The 21,571-nt window shown below is 37.1% G+C and overlaps 1 protein-coding gene across 1 annotated transcript; it reads left to right on the top strand.

Annotated features, from left to right (window-relative positions):
* Positions 1 to 8,711: 8,711 nt before the first annotated feature.
* On the top strand, positions 8,712 to 20,150 carry LOC104085710 (NAD-dependent protein deacetylase SRT1). The gene is made up of 14 exons (XM_009589823.4): positions 8,712 to 9,025; positions 10,679 to 10,708; positions 10,799 to 10,891; positions 11,976 to 12,095; positions 12,730 to 12,830; positions 13,033 to 13,141; positions 13,765 to 13,844; positions 14,022 to 14,100; positions 15,055 to 15,108; positions 15,752 to 15,848; positions 16,431 to 16,513; positions 17,413 to 17,480; positions 18,146 to 18,251; positions 19,653 to 20,150. The coding sequence occupies exons 1-14, from the start codon at positions 8,927 to 8,929 to the stop codon at positions 19,944 to 19,946; spliced, it is 1,413 nt and encodes a 470-aa protein (XP_009588118.1). The 5' UTR covers positions 8,712 to 8,926; the 3' UTR covers positions 19,947 to 20,150.
* The last annotated feature ends 1,421 nt before the right edge of the window (positions 20,151 to 21,571 follow it).

Here is a 21,571-nt window from a genome sequence, read left to right on the forward strand (position 1 = left end):
CGAATTTCACAGACAAGTCTTAAATATCATAATGAAATTGTACTGGGCTCCGGAACTAAAATACGGATCCGATACTAACAATGCCAAATATCAATCAATTCTTAAAAATAAATAATTTTCAAACTTTTAATTTTCATCAAAAATTCATATCTTGAGCTAGGGACCTCCGAATTCGATTCCGGGCATACGTCCAGATCCCATAATTTGATACGGACCTTTCGGAAAAATCAAAGTACGAATCCGGGCCCGTTTATCAAAAATGTTGACCGAAGTCAACTAAAATCAACTTTTAAGGCAAAAATTCTTATTTTTATTAGTTTTCAACATAAAAGCTTTGCGGAAACCTGCTCGGACTGTGCACGCAAATCGAGGAGGGTAAAAATGAGATTTTTAAGGCTTAAGAGCGCAGATTCGAGTTCTAAAATATAAGATGACCTTTTGGGTCATCACACCATGCTTATGCGAGTTCGTCCTTGTACAAAAAAAAAGATAAAATATCTTCATGACAAATACATTTGGAACAAAGAGTTCAAGGTGGCGGATCTTGTATTATTGTTTAACTCAAGGTTGAGGATGTTTCAGGGGAAGCTAAAATCCACGTGGGGTGGTCCTTTTGAAATTGGGGGTGTGATACCTTTTGGTGCATTAGACTTGAAGAACAAAAATAATGAAGTATTCCGAGTCAATGGTCACTGGGCGAAGCACTACTTGGGAAAGGTTGGAGATAGCCACGTGATGGCGGTCATTCATTTCACTTGAGGGTATTTTGCGTCGTGCTGTGACGTTAAATCAGGCGCTTCTTGGGAGTAAACCCATGTTCTTATCCTTTTCTTTTGTAGTTAGGTTTTATTTGTGTTCTAACTTGATTTGAAGTGTGCTATATGGATGAGTGTGATTTACAATAAAGGTGGACAAAAATATGGCTAAGTGTTCAAAAATTGTGCGGACCGTACATTTCTATGTGCCATAGCAGAAGAGCATTGCGACCGCACATTTCTCTTGCGAACCGCATATTTGCAATGTCAAAAATACCAACTCTATGAAGTCTAAGCTTGTCAGTGCGGAGGTTGATCTACAACCGCACCTAAAATCTGAGGCCGCACCTGAAAATATGGTGACCGCAGATGGATTTCTGCAATGAGACCCCCAGGTGAAAGAGTGCGGACCGCACTGAAAATGTGCGGCCACACTCACCCCTCTTCCCTTCCTCAAAATGTTTGTATAAATAGAACAGTAGGGCTCATTTTATACTTTTCCCTTTTTGAACAAAACACTGTTACTCTGTTAGTTTTTTTTAGAGATTTCAACTGTCCACACACACAGCCACCTCGATTAGTCACTCATTGCACTCACTCTATCTGGTATGCTTTAATTTCATGTTAATGTTTTGTGTTAGTTTAATTTGTAGATTTTTAGTTCTTTTTAGGCCATCTGTTATTAGAGTTCGATTGTGTGTCCATGTGGGATAGATCTGAACTGGGTAAACTTGATACACGCTCTAATGGGATTGGGTTCATGAAATTTCATGTTTTTACAATGATTCCATGTCTATTTGTGCAAGAAATTGACAAACCTAAGTTGAAAATATTGCATGCTCGTAATTTTTTGAAATCTACAGTCGCACTTAAAATTGTGCGGTCCGCAGATTCGAATTTTTGGCAACTCAAGTAAGGAAGGAATCTGCGGTGGCAAGTTAAAATGGGCGGACTGCAGATTTCCTCTTGCAGCCGTAGAACAGCAAAAACCATATCATCATAGAGTCTTCAGTTTTTAAGACTCAGAAGTGCGACCGCAAGTCAAATTGTGTGGATCACAAATTTCCCCTTGCGGTCGCAGATTGGTCATTTCTTTGTCATCAGAGAGTTAACAATTTTTGGGACTCATAGGTGCGGACCGCACTTCCCTTGTGCGGCCGCACAACAAAAATCTGCGGACTGCGAGTTCCTTCTACGGTCGCACATAAAAAATGTGCGGACCGCAGATCACTTATCCTGCAAACATGTATTAACTTCATAACCCCACCGTGTCTAAGCGTTTCTCCCTTACCTACATGAGTTCTGCATGTGTTGAACAATGCGTTGCAACTAACAATCTTCTCTGTTTTGATACAGACAATGGTTCAATTAAGAGGTCGAGGCAGCACTTCAAAGGGTAGAGGTGAATATTCTTAGGGTAAAGGTAGAGGTAGAGGTACCTTGCCCCTTGGCCAGCCAAATAAAATCAGGAAGAAAGCAACAGCCGACAGAGGGGGAGGTGTAGACCTATTTGAGTCTAGCTCCTATGTCTCGTCTAGGGAGGTGTCCGAGGGCAACTCAGCCTCTGTTCAGGAGGAGCAGACAGCCACACAGTTGAGGCCACAAGGGAGATACCATCTTAGGGATAAGCCGTCTTCATATAACAGCACCTCTGAGGGATTGGAGAGTGCTAGCCAGGCTTATGAGCCATCAACTGCACCAGTCCTTGAGGCACATGTTATACATGACATCCCCGATGATGGTAGAGGGGGAGATGCTACAGCTACAGGTATGGAGAGGTCAAAAAATAAGGAGGTCTGGGAGGATCTATTTGTCAGCTTGGCCGCCTTCACTGGTTTTCGTATGAGGTGGTCAGTGAGGTCGCTAACTCTTGAGTGCCAGTTCTTATTGAAAGATTTGGAGACAGTCCAGCAATATTGAGACAGTTCAGGGCACGAAAGGGGTGAATGTAGTTCACCGAGAGAGTGGAGGATGCCAAAGAATACATCATCCATGAATGTTATGCCAATGTTGCTTATATCAAGAAAGGGACGAAGGTGACCAAAGTACGCAACCTCAAGGTGAGGTTTGATCAGCATATGCTAAATATGTACTTGGGCTTCAAGAATGTTGAGCCAAAGGAGTATCTGGAGAAGTGCGTACTAAAGGCAGAAGTCTGACCTTGGTTGGCTGAGATTCTAGCACCACCCGGATCACCACCATTATGGATTACCGCTAGGGTTCCCGTTCAGCGGAGTACTTTGAGCTTTGAGGCAAAAAAATGGCAGACCTTTGTTTGTAGCCGATTGGATCCATGCCAGAATGAGGCGCACCTTCCTATTCCTCGGGCAGTTCTTGTGGCTTCCATTATGGACGGGTACCCAATCAATGTGGGTGTCGCGATGTCGGCCAACATTTTAGTTATTGCACGGCATGACAGCTCAGCCTACCCTTATCCCAACACTATCTTAGAGTACCTTACGAATGCAAAGGTAGAGCCTATAGATTTTCACACTAAGGTGAAGCCGAAGAAGCCATTCAACTGGTATTCACTGATAGATGTGAGCAACCCAAAGAAGAAAATCCAGCCTTCTACCACCACAACCTAGTCTGATGAGCCAACAGTGGTAGCTTCTGAGGCAGCTGATCTTCCATCCACCTTTGTTGAGTCTTCTACCAGTGCCACTGCAATGCCTCCGCCATCATCTTCAGCTCCTACCACAGCCCTTAGAGTTGCTCTAAAGCCAGTTCCCGTGCCCATAGTTCCCCTATCTGCTCTGCGAGTCTCCTAAACATTGGCGAGTCTCAACAACTGGATGTAAACAACTACTTCTAAGTTGTCTGACTTGTCTAGTACTTTTGCAGTGCAATCCACTTCTCAGGCACCACAGGCTCCTTCTGACATTGATAAGATACTGAAGAAGATTTTGGAGAACCAGAAGACCGTCATGGACACTTTGGTACAACACGGGTCAGTTATTGAGGAGCTGAAAAAGGAAGTAAAGAAGATGAGGAAGTCCCAGGTAAGCAAGAAATCAGTGGACAAGCTCCGGCGGGAGGTGACTAGACTTGCTATAGCTGGAGACCTTCCTTTTGATATGCTGCTTGGCCCATACCAGTCCGCCCCATATCCTTCAGCACCATCTGCACCGGTAGCACCAGCTGGCCAGTCTGACGAGCCAGACATTACTGCCGATACTGCTGAGGTAGTGCATACGATGTTTAACAACCCATCCACGCCTAGGTTTGATGATGATGAGATTCATTTGGTTGATCCTGAGGGAGATGACATTGCTGGGGATACTGAGATGCCCAAGGATCCTTAGGGAGTTTTTCTTCACCCTCTCTCCTTTTACTCTTATTTTGCAAAGCATTGGGGACAATGCTTACTTTTATTCGGGGGGGGGGGGGGTTGGAGTTTACTTGATACATTGACACATTTTGGATACAATTTGGTCTGTAATAATTTGCTCATTAGCTTCTTTATTTTTTCCATATTAGTTCTTGTTTTGTTAAGTAGCTTCTTTTTGTGCTTTAGTAGATAATAAGGCTTTGGTTTTCTTAACGCCACGATTCTTTTCAAAGGTAGTTTTTGTGTGAACAGGGTGACTCGTCCCAACGGTAGATGGCATGGCAAACCTTCTTAAGAGAATGAGTCAATTTTTGTGTTTAGGTAATAATAGTAGTAGTAATGAATAAAAAGACCTAATCAAGTCATTCTCGAAGAGTTAATTATGCTTCATTTTGCACCAACACACTTAACTACGTACTTATGGTTAGTGACAAGATTTTTGAAAGAAATATCTCTAATTAGTGACTTTGTGACTCTTGAGTTGACTTTAGTGATCATCGAGTTGTTTATTGGACCATAGTGATCTTTAAACTTGAATGCGGTCGTTGTAGGCTCTCGACTCTATCCTCTTTTACAATCTAGTTGTGTGCGGGGTAAGATGAATTGTTGCTAGTCCAAGTATCCATATGAATGGTCTTGAACTTGCCCCGAATGTGTTTCAAAGCGAAATCCTAAGTTTTGCTTGGTTTGAAAAGTGATTGTAGGATTTACTTGACCCATTTGAGCTTTCTATTGCCAACAATGTCGTTATCCCTAGTCAACCCCCTTTGAGCCTCTAGCCTTTCTCATTTGATAACCATGTTATAAACCTTTACCCATTTTATCGTGATCCTCTCTTGGCACCCGGACTTTGCTTAACACTCTTGTGAAATAAGTGGCTTAAAGTATAAGTTTGGGAGAGAGATGAGGAATTTTAAAAAGGTATCAAGGCACAAAAATAGAAAATAAATTATCTCTATGAAAAGAGAAGGCAAGAAAAGAAAAGAACAAAAAGAAAAATGCAAAAAGGTGAATAAGTGGAAGGGTTGATGGATTCAAAAAGAGGTAATGATCCCTAACATGAGCAATCAAAAAGGGATAACAAAAATGAAATGAACAAGAAAGAGTGATGTTAAGTCTCTCTAGTCCCCAATAAAAAGAAAATGCCTCTAAGAATTGGTAATCGTGAGCCGAGAAATGAAAATGTGGAGTGCTTAAGGAAAGGTGTAACCACTTACCCATATGGTATCCTACCCTAATCCAAAAGCCTTCATTACAACCCAAAAGAAGTCCTACTTGATTTCGAACCGAGTAAGCTTATATTAGTGGTGATCTACATGAGGGGCAAGCCTATGGTACTTGAAGTCGTACTTGTGACATTCTCTTGTGAGAGACGAGTGAACCTTTCATGAATCTTATGATTGAGTGTTAATTTCTTAAGTGAGCTTGGCAAATGGAAAGTAGAGAAGGAGGAGTTTGGAGTCTACCATGACCTATATGACAGAACAAGAGTCTTTGATGAGTAAAGTCAATTCTTGAAGATCAAATGTCACATTAGAACTATATGTGCATGAATATTTGACTTGTCACCTTGTTAATAATGCATGAGTAGTGTGGATAATTCTTGGTCCCAACTGATGTATGAATGACTCACCATTGACTCGTTGTAATGACCTATAACTCTTAGGAGGTGGGAACTAATTTATTTACTTGAGGACAAGCAAAGACTTAAGTTTGGGGGAGTTGATAAGTGTGGATTTTGACCACTTATTAGAATCGTTTTGCTTTTATTTTAGTCCGAAAGTATTGCTTTATGTTCCCAAAACTAATGAAAGTATGAAAATAGTAGGAATGTTGGAAGTTTGGGCTTCCGTGATGAAATCCGACTCAAAAAGGAGTGTTCCGACTCACAAGGCAAGAAGGGGTCCACAGAAGAAAGTGCGGACCGCAGAATTTCCTCTGCGGCCGCAAAATTCCCTCTGCGGCCGCAGAACAAGTGAAAGAGTCCAGCAGAGTTTTAGCTGATCTATAGACTGTACATGAATTGTGCGGCCGCAGAACAAGGTCTGCACTTACAAATGATTCAAAGTTCAGAGGGTGTGCAAATGACCAAGACTTGAAACCTTGCCTGAAGTACGGACCACACAAGAATTATGCGGTCGCAGAAGATGCTTTGCAGCCGCAGACCAGAATTGTGCGGCTGCAGATTCCAAGACCCTTCCAGCTGAAGAAATCTGCGGACCGCACATGGAATTATGTGGCCGTAGAACCTCCAGAGGGGCATTTTCGTCAGCGAATTTTGGGCCACTATAAATAGACTAGAATCACATTTTTAGGTTAAGTTTCGAAGTTTGAGCTGCTGTAGCCGTTGGATTTTGCTATTTTTGGATGTTTGTGACTATTGTAGGATTTAAACATCATATTTTATCATTTTAATCTTAGATTATGAGTTTAATTATTATTATTTTTTATTTTCTTCATTTCTCACTATGAGTAGCTAGATTCTTACTAGGATTGTGACCCAACCCTAGTGTGTAAACCTTATGGGTATTTAATTTAATGCTTGTTTATGATTGAGTATTGATTATATAGCCTAGTTTATGCTTTAATTTTAGAATTAATGGTTGCAAACATTGATTCATGCCTATTTGACTTGGTATTTGCTTGAGAAAGAGAGACATAGTTTGAAAAATTTTGGCTAACAAGAAATTGGGCTAACTAAGAGTTTGATTAGCCTAATTAAAGGGTTTGAACTAGAGATAGTGAAAACCCGACTTGAGCTCATTCAACTATTTAGCTTGATATCTATTTGGGCTTGAGAAAGCCAAATTGGGCAAAATCACTCTATGATCGAGAGGTATTGAGTGAGTAACGTAGAGTTGAGAGTTATAATACACCCCAATCAACAAAATAAGTGTTAACGTATTTAACCCATTAGGCGAACACCTAGGTTAAAGTCACATCCCTAGGTTTTTTTAACTATTTGAAAAAATACCAAAAATAATCATTCGCTTTCTAGTTTATTCTCTTAGCTTAATATTGTTAGAGTAAAATTAGAATTAGAAATCAAAACCCTTTGTTTGGAAGTGCAATTTAGTTATTCCATTTGCTTCGTCAAGTGTATACTCCTAATACCCATAGTAACTCCCTGTGGAAATCGACCCCGACTCTTGTTGGGTACTATTCTTTCAACGACCGTTTTCACTCATTATTGAGTACGGATTGGACGTGGATCAGGTCCTATGGCCTCCATGTACTTGTTAGAAGTGTAATAAGTACAACCTTCCGAGCTGATGTGGCATAGAGAATGTAAATCACTCTCTTGAAGAGAGTGAGAGGTAAAAAAAAAGTTACTATTAAAAAGTTATTTTTATAAGTGTTTCTTTCATTAAATATTAATTTTTCTAGTTTTTTTTTTGATTTTTTTCTCTTCCTTTCTTTTTCTGTTCTTCTTTCTCTTTGGCGTGAAACTATGGCTTCCTTCAGTCTTTTCCTTCTTTATTACCCCTCTTTTCTCCTATTTTCTTCACCAATATTTAGTGGCGTTTGGACATAAGAATTGTAAAATTTCGAAAAAAGTAAAAATAAATTTCAAGTGAAAATGGTATTTGAAAATTGGAATTTTATTTGGACATGAATATAATTTTGGGTTGTTCTTGAATTTTTGTGAGTGATCTGAGTGAAAATTTTGGAAAAAACTTTTTAGAGTTTTTCAAATTTTCGAAAAAAATTCAAAATTTATCTTCAAGTGAAACTTGGAAATTTTATGGCCAAACACCGATTTCGGAAAAAAGTAAAAAAAAAATTCGAAAAAAGTGAAATTTTTTTTTCATGGCCAAACGGGCTCTTAATCCGCAAACATAATATAAACAAGATCTATTTTTTTTCGGTAAGGTTATTTTCTGTCGCTTTCAGTTTTTTATTCAGGTTTTGCGTTGGGCTACTGTTGTTTGCCGGAAAAAATGGGGACCAAGTTTAAAGATCTGAAATTTGAAGTAATCACTTACTTGGAGATTTGAAATTTCACCAATTGTAGAGAATGAAGAAGAAGGAGAAAAGAAAAAGAAGAAGAAGAAAACAAGAAAAATTGACGGGTGCGAAAGGACCCATCGATTGTAATAGTAATTTTGATTGGCGGTGGTGAATTTGATTTCCGGTGGACATGGGTGGTGACGACAGTGGCTATGGTGGAGCCACTATTGTGTCGGAGAAGAAAGAAAACAAAAAAGAAAAAGAAAGAAAAGGTAAAATGAAAAATAACAAAGAAAAACGGTATTAAAAAAAAAGAAATTACGTGACAAAATGTGATTGGTGCGTGTTGTCCACTAATTTTCTTGAAATCGGTACTAGCTACAAAACGGGAACTTATTTTACTTCAAACAATGATAGGGCTGATAGGACTCCCTCAAAGTATAAGAATGCATATGGTAATGTGCTACAACACCAATGGGGTAATTATGTATTATCCCAATAAAAAGAGAAGGAAGGATAAAAAGGAGACAACTTTGATAGAATTAGAACCTGAACCTAAGAAGGTAAAAAATAAAAATTTCCAATTTTGGTATTTGGGGCCTCGTGACAGTGAACTACTCCATAAATACCTTCGAGGGCCCCCTGAAAAATAAATAATTACATACAGTGACAATAAATCGAAAATAAATTAAATAAACAGAAAACTGAATAAATGAGCATAAAGGAACAAGGTTGCAAAAAAAGTAAGCACTTGACCATATTTACTACAACAGAAACAGAAAGGCTCCTCTTGTATTCCTCTGCTTCCATTCTTAAGTGATCAATCAACTAGTAGTATCTTTTTTCCTAGGGAGAAAAAGAAAAACAACAGATTGTAGCAAATACAAACATGTCTTTAGGTTATGCTGAGAAACTCTCATTTATAGAAGATGTGGGCAATGTTGGAATGACTGAATATTTCGACCCACCTTACATTTTGCAAGACAAAGTAAGATATTTTCCTTTACATTATTTATCTGCAACCCTTTTACTCTTTTTTGTTACTTGTTAATTTATTTCACTTGTTTGATCATTTTATCTGACTGCAAATACCCATAAAAAATTGTTTAGGTTTTTGTGCTTAATTAAGAATGGAAGTTTAGGAACTGGGGTCTTCTTTGATTGCTTGATAGTTTGCATTTAGTTTTTTCATGAGATCTAGATTTAATCCCCACATTACTGAGCGTGGGGTAATCACAATTTCCTTAATCTTATTGGCCATGAGCAAAATGTTAAACATGTTAAGGATTATACCCTGTGAGTTTATGCATTTAATGCTGCGATCATCGTTCCTTTTGCTATTGTCTGCTATGTTAAGGGCTTAAGGTTTAGCATAAGTTAATTATCGATAAAAAATGGATTAGCATTTGGTAATCAGTTGCTGATTCTATTGCTAACATTAGCCAGAAACCTTCTGGTAAAACTGACTAAAGTAAGAAAATGATAAGCAGCATTTCAAATCATATGCTGCATTTCAAATCGTATGCTGCTTACCTCTTCTATAGTATTTGTTGGGAAAAATAATTGGACTATATTGAAAGGAGAGAAGAAGGAATGAAGATATCAAATACTCCTTCCATTTCAAATTAGACGAGCTACTTTCTTTTTTAGTCTGCTTCAAAATAAATGACACATTTCTAAATTTGAAAATAATTCAACTTTAAACTCTTCATTTTACCCATTTTACCCTTAGTGAGAAACTTTTATAACGATACAAATGTCATGGCCCCACAAAGCTTTTACCCCTTAAGCTTTTAAGACCACAAGTTTCAAAAGTCTTTTTTTTCCCCTTAAACACCGTGCCGAATCAAACTAACTCATCTAAATTGAAACGGAGAGATTAATATATAACAATCTAAGAGACTCAGGGGCGGAGCTAGGTTTAGCTAAGGGGTTCAATTGAATTCTTCACTTTGTCGGAAATTTATACTTTGCACATAGGGTAAAGACGACTTTTTTTGGTTATATAAACTGTTGAATCCCCTTGATATAAGAAAATATTCTTGTGTAGAGGTAAAGGGGGTTCAAAAATTGCTTTAGGTCATAAGTTTTAATCTCAAATGTGGCATTCTAGTAATTTTTTGAATCCGCTTACATAAATTTTCTGCTTCCACCACTTCTAAGAGCACCTGGATAGTACGCCTAACTTATGGTTGTTCATTAGGAATGGTATTTGAAATTTTGAAGTTCCCACTGCTGTAGAGGATATGCTTTCCAACTTTTCGTTATTGTGATCTAGGCAAAAGATGGCAGATGTATAGAAATTGTCCTAAATTGCATACTATGTCATCGTTACCATTTCCTATTGTCATGCCGTGCTGTTGCTTTGTCTTTGTTAGAATTCTTGGACCCAGGTACATTCTCTTGTTGTTCTCACGTTAAAGTGCAAAATTATTGGTAATAATAAAGGAAAGAACGCAAAGTAGATTTTGATTGCTGAATCCATTATGCTGTTATGATTTTCTTGAAAATCAGTACTTTCTGGTGCTGGAGGATCTTCCGTTTCTTTCAGCTGCTTGTCAAAGATCAGTTAAAAGGGCGAAGCACTTTATTTTTCTATGTTCTTACTAATGTTTTTTTTAAATTATATAAAACTTTGCAGATTGAGAGACTTGCTGTGATGATACAAAAGGTGAGTGCTTAAACTGTTGTGGTCTTAGCTATGCTATGTATAGCTTTTTCCTTTAGAAGTAACCCGTTCTAACTCTTGTTTCTTTTACAGAGTAAGCATTTAGTTGTGTTTACAGGAGCAGGAATATCCACGTCTTGTGGTATACCTGATTTTCGTGGTCCCAAGGGCATTTGGACTCTTCAGGTAGTATCGTAGATATTTCAGTTAACTGCAAACCCCTGTTTCTTAAAGCACGATTCTTGACATATTGTTTCTACCTTTTGATACCCATGTTAAAATGTTAAGACTTGAGAATTGAATACTGCCCCTTCGACCAAATTCTTGCTAATTTGGTCGGTCTTCATCTCCGATCCTTCTTTTCTACCTGCATTGTCATCTTTTTAGGCTAGATGTAGCAAACTGAGAGGATGTCTTGATCATCTGAAGGTGGTGTAGAACTTGGTTTTTGTGTATTTGATCTGGAAAAGTTATATGAATAAGTGGTTATATGCACCGTGCACAATAGTGACATGAATAAATGAAAGTGGCCTTGAAAGCATGATCTATCTTACGATTGGGGGAGCTGTTTTCTCCTTCGAGAGTTAATTAAATCTACCGACATGCATGAATACCTACCACAATTGAAAGAGAAAATAATATATCATTATTTCTCTTTTTTATGTGGTGTTGTTTGTGTGTAGTGTCTAGTTCTCTTATTTCATTTTGATATTGTTTTGACTAGTAATCTTCTTCACTAAGTAAGAAGAAGTTGAAAAAGACCTAAAGTTTATACTTGCATTAGGAAAGAGCTCAAGCATTATCTCTTTTTTTTTTTGGATAACTGTGGTGTCTAGGTCAGTTTGCGCTCACCTCGACTATTTCATGGGTACTTGCTATCTTCCTCTAGCAAAAGTATCGGGTAACTCTGCCCATCAAGGCTTAGGAGATGACAATACATCATCTATCGTTTTTGTCTTTGTTGAGATTTAAATCCTGGTTTCCTAGATTTTCACCCACTTCATGGACAGTTATGCACACTCTTGGGTGCATAAGCATTTGTATTATTATTGTTCATTGAGACATGAAAAGAGTACTCCTATTATTTAGAGCATCTAATAGGCAACATTGCAGTAATGTGATCAGGATCAAACCATGGTTATGATGTGAATATTTGTATATAGCATCGGAACATTTACCACGAATTAGAATTCTATGATAATTCATCCTTTCAAAAGAATAACGGCGCTATAATGTATCTTCTTATCCCTTTTATTTAACTGACTTGTAGAGAGAAGGGAAAGCGCTACCAGAAGCATCTTTGCCATTTCACCGTGCAACGCCGAGCATGACACACATGGCCCTAGTTGAACTAGAGAAGGCGGGTTTTCTAAAGTTTATTATAAGCCAGGTGTGGCATTATTAGTTTTCTTACTATATATGGGTGTACTTAACATTTGTAGGTTTATTATCACTTCCACCGTTTGCGTTTATTTTCTTGTGATTAGTTATTTTCGTGCACAGAGTAATTTCATTCTCTGCTTCCACGATTTGAATGAAATGAGCCCGAATAAGGTGGGGGATATAGAGGATTCATATAGCCAACCTTAACTAGTTCAAATTGATGTGAATTTGATTAATTGATGTCTTCATTTATGTTTTGCGCTGTTCTGAGTGTCTTTACTGTTGACTTGCCGGAAGCAACAGAACAAGGGCAACATCTTAATTCCAATTTAATCAAAAATTTTGGGTATACTTTATGGTAGTGCTGTAGATGCATTCCGTTGCTCCTTCCGAACTTTTTCCATTTCTCCCTCAGCCCAACAAACTTAGTTCAACCAATCAGAGAGAGGGAGGGAGAGAGAACCTAGTTATTTGTGTTCAAAATATGACCTTTCACTTTATCAAGGGATGTTTATTCTACTTAAATGCTAAGCCTCAGATTCCATTTATGTAGTTTCAACTGTCTACTTCCAAAAATGTTCAGATTTATTTTCCTTGGTATAATATTCAAGTGTCACATCATACTTATTTGAAAATGGTAGAACATTGATGGCCTGCATCTTCGCTCTGGAATTCCAAGGAAGAAGCTTGCAGAATTACATGGGGATTCTTTTATGGAACTATGCCCTTCTTGCGGAATTGAGTAAGACGTCATCTTTTTCTGCAACACACTATCCTGATATTATGCATGTTCCCACAGTTCATGCGACTCTTTTGGAGCCTTTTGGTATATTCACACTCATGTTTATCCACTCAGTTTTTTGTTTTATTTTATGTATGTTGCTTCTTCTGGTAACTATATGGTGATTGCTTATAAGAGTCTATTTATGAATTGACCCATGAAGGTATATGAGGGATTTTGAAATAGAAACTATTGGGTTGAAGGAAACTGCACGACGTTGTTCCAAGGTGGGCTGTGGTGCGAGACTTAGAGACACAGTTCTTGACTGGGAGGTAATGATAAACAGCATTGTGTTTAATAACAAAGTCCTAGGATCTGAGCTTCTCTTTATAGTTGTACAGTGACATTCCATTGCCTTTTAATGGTGACCGTAAAGATATGGTCTTCTTTAAGCTAGAAATATGACGACATTAGTCCATTTTTCCTAATGAAAATCAATCCCTACCTAACGAAATGTATTGATGAATTTGGTATTTTTCACTGTATCTGAACTTTAACTCGATTACATCACTACTTCAAAGAAAAAAAAAAGAAGTGCCAACATCCCTGTGAAGGATATTATGCATACTCCATCTTGTGCTACTGATTCTAAATGTAGATTCTGTGATAGTATTTTGATACACATCTAATTTCTAAAAGGATTAGTACGAAATAGAATTTATAGTTTTTATGGATTCTAAGTAACTTGTGGTCAACATTGCATAACCAGAAGTTTGACGGGTTGTAGCCTCATGAGCATCCAATGATTAAGTCAAAAAGTTGTAAAAGTTTTGATGATTTATTTTTTTCCTGTTATTTGGGCCAAAACGCCAAGATTGTTATAGCCAAAAAGATGATTCCACCTATGACTCTTTTGTTGACCTCTTCCTTTGCCCTCCCGTGTTTTTGTCCTAAGGATGCTCTACCTCCAAAGGAGATGAATCCAGCTGAGAGGCACTGCAAAATGGCTGATGTTGTGCTATGTCTGGGAACAAGGTAAAGCTAAATTATCTGTTTGACTGCCTCCATAATCTGGAATTCTGATGCATGATGCTAAAATAACGAGTTCTTACAGTGTTTGTTGACTCTCAACTGTTAAACCATTACTTCCGTCATTCTTCGACCTTAATCATGTCATGTCACAAGTGAGCATGACTTGTTTTACTGTTGCAGTTTGCAGATCACCCCTGCCTGTAATTTGCCTCTAAAATCACTCAAAGGTGGTGGAAAGATTGTAATAGTTAATCTTCAGGTACATTATTCCTTGTCCCAAATGTAACATCAGTGAACAATTATCCCATCATCGGCCTAGTTGTGATGACAGAGCATGCACCAGAGCCTCATATTCCCATTTCTGCCCCCCCCCCCCCCGCGCCCCACAGGAAAAAAAAGGAACAGACAACAACCATAGAGATGTCAGACCTTTTACTAGTGGCCTGTAAATAAGTTTGCCAAAATCACTTTCCAGCATCAATAAACAGTTAGCAACTGTTTTTAGAGTGTAAATGCTTTTTATTTCACCTCGTGTTCAGGAAACATTTTTATGAAGGTGACTAAGGTTTAATTTTCACAATCCAAGATGTGGGGATCCAAAAATGCAAGACTTGTCTAAACAGCAATAATAATGGTTCCACAAGAATTGAACATGAGCCAACACGAAGGAGAAGGAAGTGTTCTTTACGAACTGTCAACTTGGCTTTTGATCTTTCTGTACTGCCATGTTTTAACCAAAACCAGCAAATGTTACTTTCTGTTCTCAAATAAATGCAGTTGTTTCTTCCTCAATCACTAAATCATATAGGTAAAGCAATCATTTTCCTTACAGTGCACATATGGGGCTCCTAGGTTAGTCTGCTGTACTTTGCCATGATAAAGGATTCAGGACTTGCTTATCAGAGCCATAAAAAAAAAAGAAAAAGAAGATCAAGGATTTCAGGTTCTTTAGATGCTTAAGCTTGAATTTTCTACTAGGTCAAATATAAGATCAGAGGGAATAAGAAAGAAAATCTTTAATTAGCCTGAGGATGAAACTTTAATAAGTTCCATAACCAAAATGAAGATAGGTGAATATCTCATATATTACGATATCCTGTCAATGACTGTACTTGAAATTACTCTCCACCAATCAATCTATGGAAAACGATACTGGATTAATAGAAGCTCATCTGTGGCCTAGCTCTTATTTCCCTCTTCCATTATTTTGCAGAAAACACCCAAGGACAAGAAAGCAACCATGCTGATTCATGGCCTTGTAGACAAGGTATCGTATTTGTGTTGCTGTATGATTGTATCCCTTCGGAGCTACTATGCCGCTGATACTTGTTATTACGGTCCATAGTTTTTTAAAATGTTACTATTGCTTGGTGAGCTTTCACATGTAGAATTACTAAATGGAATATTCTACCTTCATCTGGCTACTTGGACTTAGCAGGTGCTAAACCGCTTACTAGCCCAAAGTGCACGTCGATTCTTTTGCCAAGTGCTTATAGAGCAATCTTCATTCATCCTGCTCGGCTGATACAGGACAATAAGGGGTATCACAGCCCCCCGCCCCCCCCCCCAAAAAAAAAAAAAAAGAAAAGAAAAAGAACCTCAATGTCCTTAAAACAGGTTTTGCTGGCTCTGGAACATCCAGCTGAACCACCTCTACTACCATATATGACACCCAGGAATCATGTTTTCGATAGCTTTAGTTAACATATTTGGCTTGATTCTACAGAATCAATAGCTGAACAATGACGTTGGTTCTTTTACTCTACTTAGGTTCCAATTTGGGAGAAGTAGGGTGTTGCGCTTTGTTCACATGTTCACATACGTTTTTCAGTGCGGTATTTGATCTGAAAAAGATTAATAGTTTTGATTGATCCTGTTTCCAGAATGTTTACTAATATGGCTATGAACAGGTAATTGCAGGAGTCATGGAATTCCTTAGTCTGCGAATCCCACCATTTATTAGAATTGATCTTCTCCAGACCATTTTTACTCAGGCCTTAAGTCTTGGTAACTTCCCTGGATTTGTGCTTATCTTTTTTTCATTTGCTTACCTTCAAGGTAGGGGTATTGTGGATTATACTGGGTTTGTTGTTGTTTCTTTTCATTTGTTCGTTTGGCATTCTGAAGTCCTAGAGCTGAAAAGACATTTTCATTTGCACTGTGATTTTCATTTTGCAAGCAATATCGGTGCATGTCAATTTGATCAAAGCAAGTTACAATTTGTGAAAATTCGGTCAATTCTTCTTCATCTTCTGCAGATACAAGTGAAAAAGTGAAGAAGGGAATTGCATGTGTATACCTTAGTTCTTGTAGAATATTTGGAAAAGATGTCAAAAGAATTACTACCATTTTTTGTTCCTCCAACTTGAAACCCAGAATTTGTCTAGGAATTCCTTTAAATGAAGTGAAAAATACAGCTTATTATTTTCGCTGCGTTAACATATCTGGTAAATTAATATTGGACGTGGCCAGAAGTAGTAGTATAGAAAATAGAAGAGAGGTATGATCAAATTTCTAAATATGGTCCTCTTTGGAGTAGGTCATTCATTAAATATGTCTTTTTATCTATCTGATTTACTTTTTTTGCAGATAAAAAATATGTAAATTGGACCCTTACTGTAGCAAGTGTCCATGGAAATAGGGCACCATTGCCTTTTATCAAATCTGTAGAGGTGAGTTAATAGCTGCGTCCGCAGATTCTGTTGATTATGTTGAATAAGCATGTATGTGTTTCTAGAAGATAGAGTTTTGGAGGCTTACTGTTGCTGTGAAAGCTCCAAGAAACAACAAACTAGAAACTAGAAAGAGAAAAAAACATGGAAATTAATAGCAGGCAGTAACAGTGGCTGTTGTGGGTGCATCAATCGCATATTCAGTGGCAGTGACAGCATTATCCACTGATAGACCACAGCCACTATGAGTTTTTCCTTTGATATATTTGATTTATGATGTAGACTTGATTGAGAATTAGATGATCCATCACTTTGAGGCTTGGGGAAATGGCCCTGTACACTTGCAGTAAGATCGAAGTAGTTAGACCTTCCTTTTGCAGCCTTTGCCTAAAAGAACAATGAATTCATTAGTTAGGTCTTGCCTCTTTGGAGGATCTCTAGCTCTGTTCATTTATCCTGTGCATCTCTTGTTTGAGGTATGCAGATCGAAGGCTTTAGGAATCTGTTGTGATACCCTATGAACCAAGAGCGACAATGATAAATGGGCTCTAAAAATGTGAGCAGGAATGTGCTAAGTAAAAAGGAGCGTGAAATAGTCCTACCGTAAAGAGTCTTGACGCTACTTCATCTTACCTCTGAGTTTTTTCTGTCACTTTAATGAAGCCCTTTCTTTTTGAGCTGTAGCTTAGACCTTTTTGAATTGTCAGTGAGTAATGGAAGTTGTTTGTTACAATGCTCGTTTTATAGTCCTTTGTCTAATTTGCAGGATTCATTTAAAAACAGGTCTTGTCTTTCTTCTCCTTCACTTAATGATTGTCATCGGTAATAGTCCTTAGCCCTCTTAAACTTTCTAAGGCTATTATGATAACATCTCTGCTGCTTTTGAAATGGAATTGTAGGTTTCTTTTTCAGAATGTCAAAACATGAAAGCAACTGTTCTGCATAAACAACCTCTTCAGCTAAAAAGGTAGTTTCATAATTCTTGAAGCTGTAATATTCTAGTGTGAAAGATAACCTCGATATGTCTCTGTTATACATACTCTTTTGGCATAATTTCTCCAATAAGTCAAAAAAATTTTGCTCTTGTAGTAGTTTTCAAGATTGTCTACTTGAGGCATTTGATATCACGTAGAAAATGATAACTAGATTGTCTACCAATCTGGATCTGATGTTTCCCAGAAGTTATGGGATTTTTTTTTTTAAAAAAAGGATATTATCATTGTGGGCCAAGAACTTTAGCACCCAAAAATAATTCTAACAATCATTGCTTTTTCCTCTCTTGTTTACTTTGCATTATCTAACATACCTTAAAGGAAAAAAATGAAGAACTATAAATTGGACACATAATAAAATGGAAAAAGGAAAATGAGAAATATGAATATCTGTTCAACAGCTTCCGAGTTGATATAAAAAAATAGCATGTTAAAATCAAATTTATTGATGAGGAAAAAAAAAAAAAAAACAAAGTGTTGAATCTTGACCTTTGATTTTCTTGATCAAAATTTTGAATTTATTTCAGCGGCATATGCCAGTTTTTCCTTTTAATTATTGGTGAGGGTTTATTTCATATGTTCACTAATGTTATAAATTCCCAGACTTGAAACATTCTTTTCAACTCCTATTGCTTGTCAGGCGGACGGTTAAGACTGCAAATCCTTTTAACGTTAAGTTGAAATTGAACTTCAGTGATGGTTGCATGTGTTCATCGGCTGAAATCAAGATTCCAGTTGATTTTCAGGTGAGAAGACAATTTTCTTCATCCAACCATCCTAGCTTTGGTTAATCTTGGCCACATTGTTTTAATGCTTATCAGATAAATTAATAGAAGACTACTTTGTTATGACTTCTACAACAACAACAACAACAACATACCCAGTATTATCCCACACCGTGGGGTTGTTATGACTTCTATATTAATTTATTATTGGTAAACTATGCCTAGCCAATTCATGCTAGTGTTCATTCTCCTCTGTGAAAACTGAAAGAATGATAACTCATTTTTAACTTCAAAACATAGAGTGTAGATCTTCTGCAGAGTCACAATGTTCTAGACATTGTTTTATGCCCCACTGCCATTTTCCCTTAGGCTTGGGCGGATGCCGTAGGATTTTCTACTATAATTAGTACGCCTCTTGGTAAATTTGGTGAGCGGCTAGAAACTATTTCTGCACCAAGTGGTAAAGATATTTCCTAGGCTGGTTACTGTAACCAAAAGAAAAGTTCCAAACTTCATGCCAGCATATCCCTATGTGCAGAGTAGACTAGATACTACCACGCTACCAAGATAAGATGGTTTGACTCATGTTTAATGGCATTCTTGACTTGTGAGGTCCTTTACTGAGTGAGCTTATCTCTTTGAATTTGAAGCTGTGGCTGTTTGATTACCTGTAGTGGAGAGATTCGAGTGTACCTAGCGATGCTCATTGATGGAGGCAAATCATTGGTTAACGTGCAAATTGTGGTCTGGGTACAACGGTACTACTATAAAAGACCCACATTTTGGTGGCACTTGACTTGACCCCAAGGCTGCTTAGCAAACAATCTAGCTTTAGTCTTTGGCCCCTAGTTACTGGACCAACGGATTTATAACTTGAGTTATTTGTGGCATGATTAATGATACATATCTTTGCATGGGTTTTGCAAGAAGAATTTAATGATCTGATTGGAATCAATGTCTGAAGCTGCTTTGTGTTCCCCGCGACCACTTGTCTAGAATCAAAATTATTCTTACTTTATTTCTCTGAGAATCACAACTTTCTTTGAGACCCCACTAAAACATGTGCAATATAGTAATTGAATAATAAATTTTCTTCAGAACTATCTTAATGCTTGGCTGTTGTAGTTAATGAAAATCTTTTTGATTACTGATCAAAATAAGTTGTGAAACTAGAAGCTGGAGAAGTATGAGAAACATGATTGGACAATATTTCAATATATGCATTGGCAACAAATACTGTACTTGCAGTCCAGTTCTTCATCTCATTCCCTTTTTCAGTAAAAGAACAATTAGATCGTCCTCTCCTTAGCGGTTGGGAATGATATGGGAACTGGCCTAACCCTTTAGTCTTTTATTCTTGTGTATGAAAAATATTGATGATTATCTGAGGGGCGATTATTAACGTTTTATTCTCTCGTGCAGATTTCAGCACACGTGTTCAAGGATGATAAGGATTCCATATTACAGAATCTAAGAGAAAGCGCCATCCTGGATCCTCACTGTGGACAGACTGCAGTTATTGAGAAAAAGGTCATTATGGTTCCTAAAAGTGAGATCATGGTTCATGCCATTGTAACAAACATTGTCAAGTTTGACAGAAATTGTGGAGATCTAAGTAATGGCTCATTGAAAAGGAAATTTGAAGGTTTTAATGGCATCATTCCCTCTAGAAAACGATCGAACGGTAGAAAACCCAGAGTTTTAAATGGAAAGTAATCCACAGGGCTATACAGCAACTCCTGTAAATATTCTTGTAGCAGCACTCTGGGAAAATGTTAATATGTGGAGACTGGGTGAATTTTGATAGTTAATACACTCGGTCTGGCTCTGATAGAAATCTGAAATTTCATAACCCATTTTTTGTATTAGGCCAAAGTTTTAACTCTCATTTCTTTCTAATCCATTCTTGAAATTCATATACAGGTGTATTATTGCTGGTCTAATTATTTCGATCTCTCATGCATAATTGCATATATTGAAATTGACAATGTACCATTGTAACAGAGAGAGAGAGTTGAGATTCTGAGAGGGGGGAGAGAAACAAACGATTTTGGGGTATAAAATCCCAGGAAAGAAAGTTTATTTAATAAAAACAAACAAACAAAGTTGACTCATGGTTTGTGATTATTTCTCCTAGAGTTTAATTTACGACTAAATTTGGTGTGTATAATTTCAGTGATTACAATGCATTCATTAATTCTTGAGTATTCACTATCGCTAGCAACACTGTTTATGCAAAAGAAAAAAAAGTTAGTATTTATTTGTCTTGCAGTATTATGCCTTGAGATTGAGTAATGAGTAGCTGTCAGTTTGTGTTATTGAGCCTAAAAAGAATACAGAACAAGTGCTATTTTACCTAGAGAAGATAAATTAATTCGAATATTTAGTGGTATGTACTTATCAAAACATCCTTCTATGTACAAACGGTGGTATGTGGAGAGTGGAGAGTGGAGAGTGGATATGTATATAGCGTTTTAAATATGAGGTCAGACTCAGACACGAGCAAATAATTGGGATTAGCATATCACGAGAATTAACTTCTTTTATTTAAAGTTGTCATCGTAGTAAAGAGCTTAGGAGTATTTGTTATATTTTTACTGAATAAATTAATGTTAATATGGTCAATTTTATTAAGGTGGATTCCTTAATATGTATGAAAACAGTCAAAAAGTCAATTAAAATGAATCGGAGAGAGTATTAGACACGTAAAATAGTTGAAAGGCATGCTAGGGATTAGTTAAACATGGGCAATGTAAGAAAAATACCTATATAAAGGAGAAATTTGACTTAATAACAAGGTTTGGCAACAGAAAAGCGGTTGATCATTTTTCAAAACAGAGTTTGTATTAGTTTAGGGATTCGAACTCAACATCCTTTCCTCTTTCAAACGATTAATTCGTTTGCAATAAACACATCGTAATAAAGACGGAATAAATAGGGAGAGAGTAAACATTCAAACAGGTATTTAAATTAAGTTACTGAACTACAATTACAGGAATGTAAAACCATATTGTAATAATTTTAAAGTGACCAAAATTGTCTGAAACTAATCTTTAACCATGTCTGCTAAATTTCAACTTGCATCAAAACATAAATTGTCTATTTAGTTTTGAAACTAATCTCAAAAAATTACAGAAGAAAGAAGAGAGATTAAAAAAAATACAGACTTAATATCTAAAATGAATGACGTCTTAATGATTTTAAGTTGGCGGTAACAAAGAATGGTGGTAACTGGTAAATATGAAAGAGTCATGAATATTTAAATGAATGGCGTCTTACTGATTTTGAGATTTTGTACAAGATATGAATAGTTCAAATTTATTACAATTGTAAAAGAAGAA

This window comes from Nicotiana tomentosiformis, chromosome 7 (genome assembly GCF_000390325.3).
Source record: "Nicotiana tomentosiformis chromosome 7, ASM39032v3, whole genome shotgun sequence".
Classification (NCBI taxonomy): Eukaryota; Viridiplantae; Streptophyta; class Magnoliopsida; order Solanales; family Solanaceae; genus Nicotiana; species Nicotiana tomentosiformis.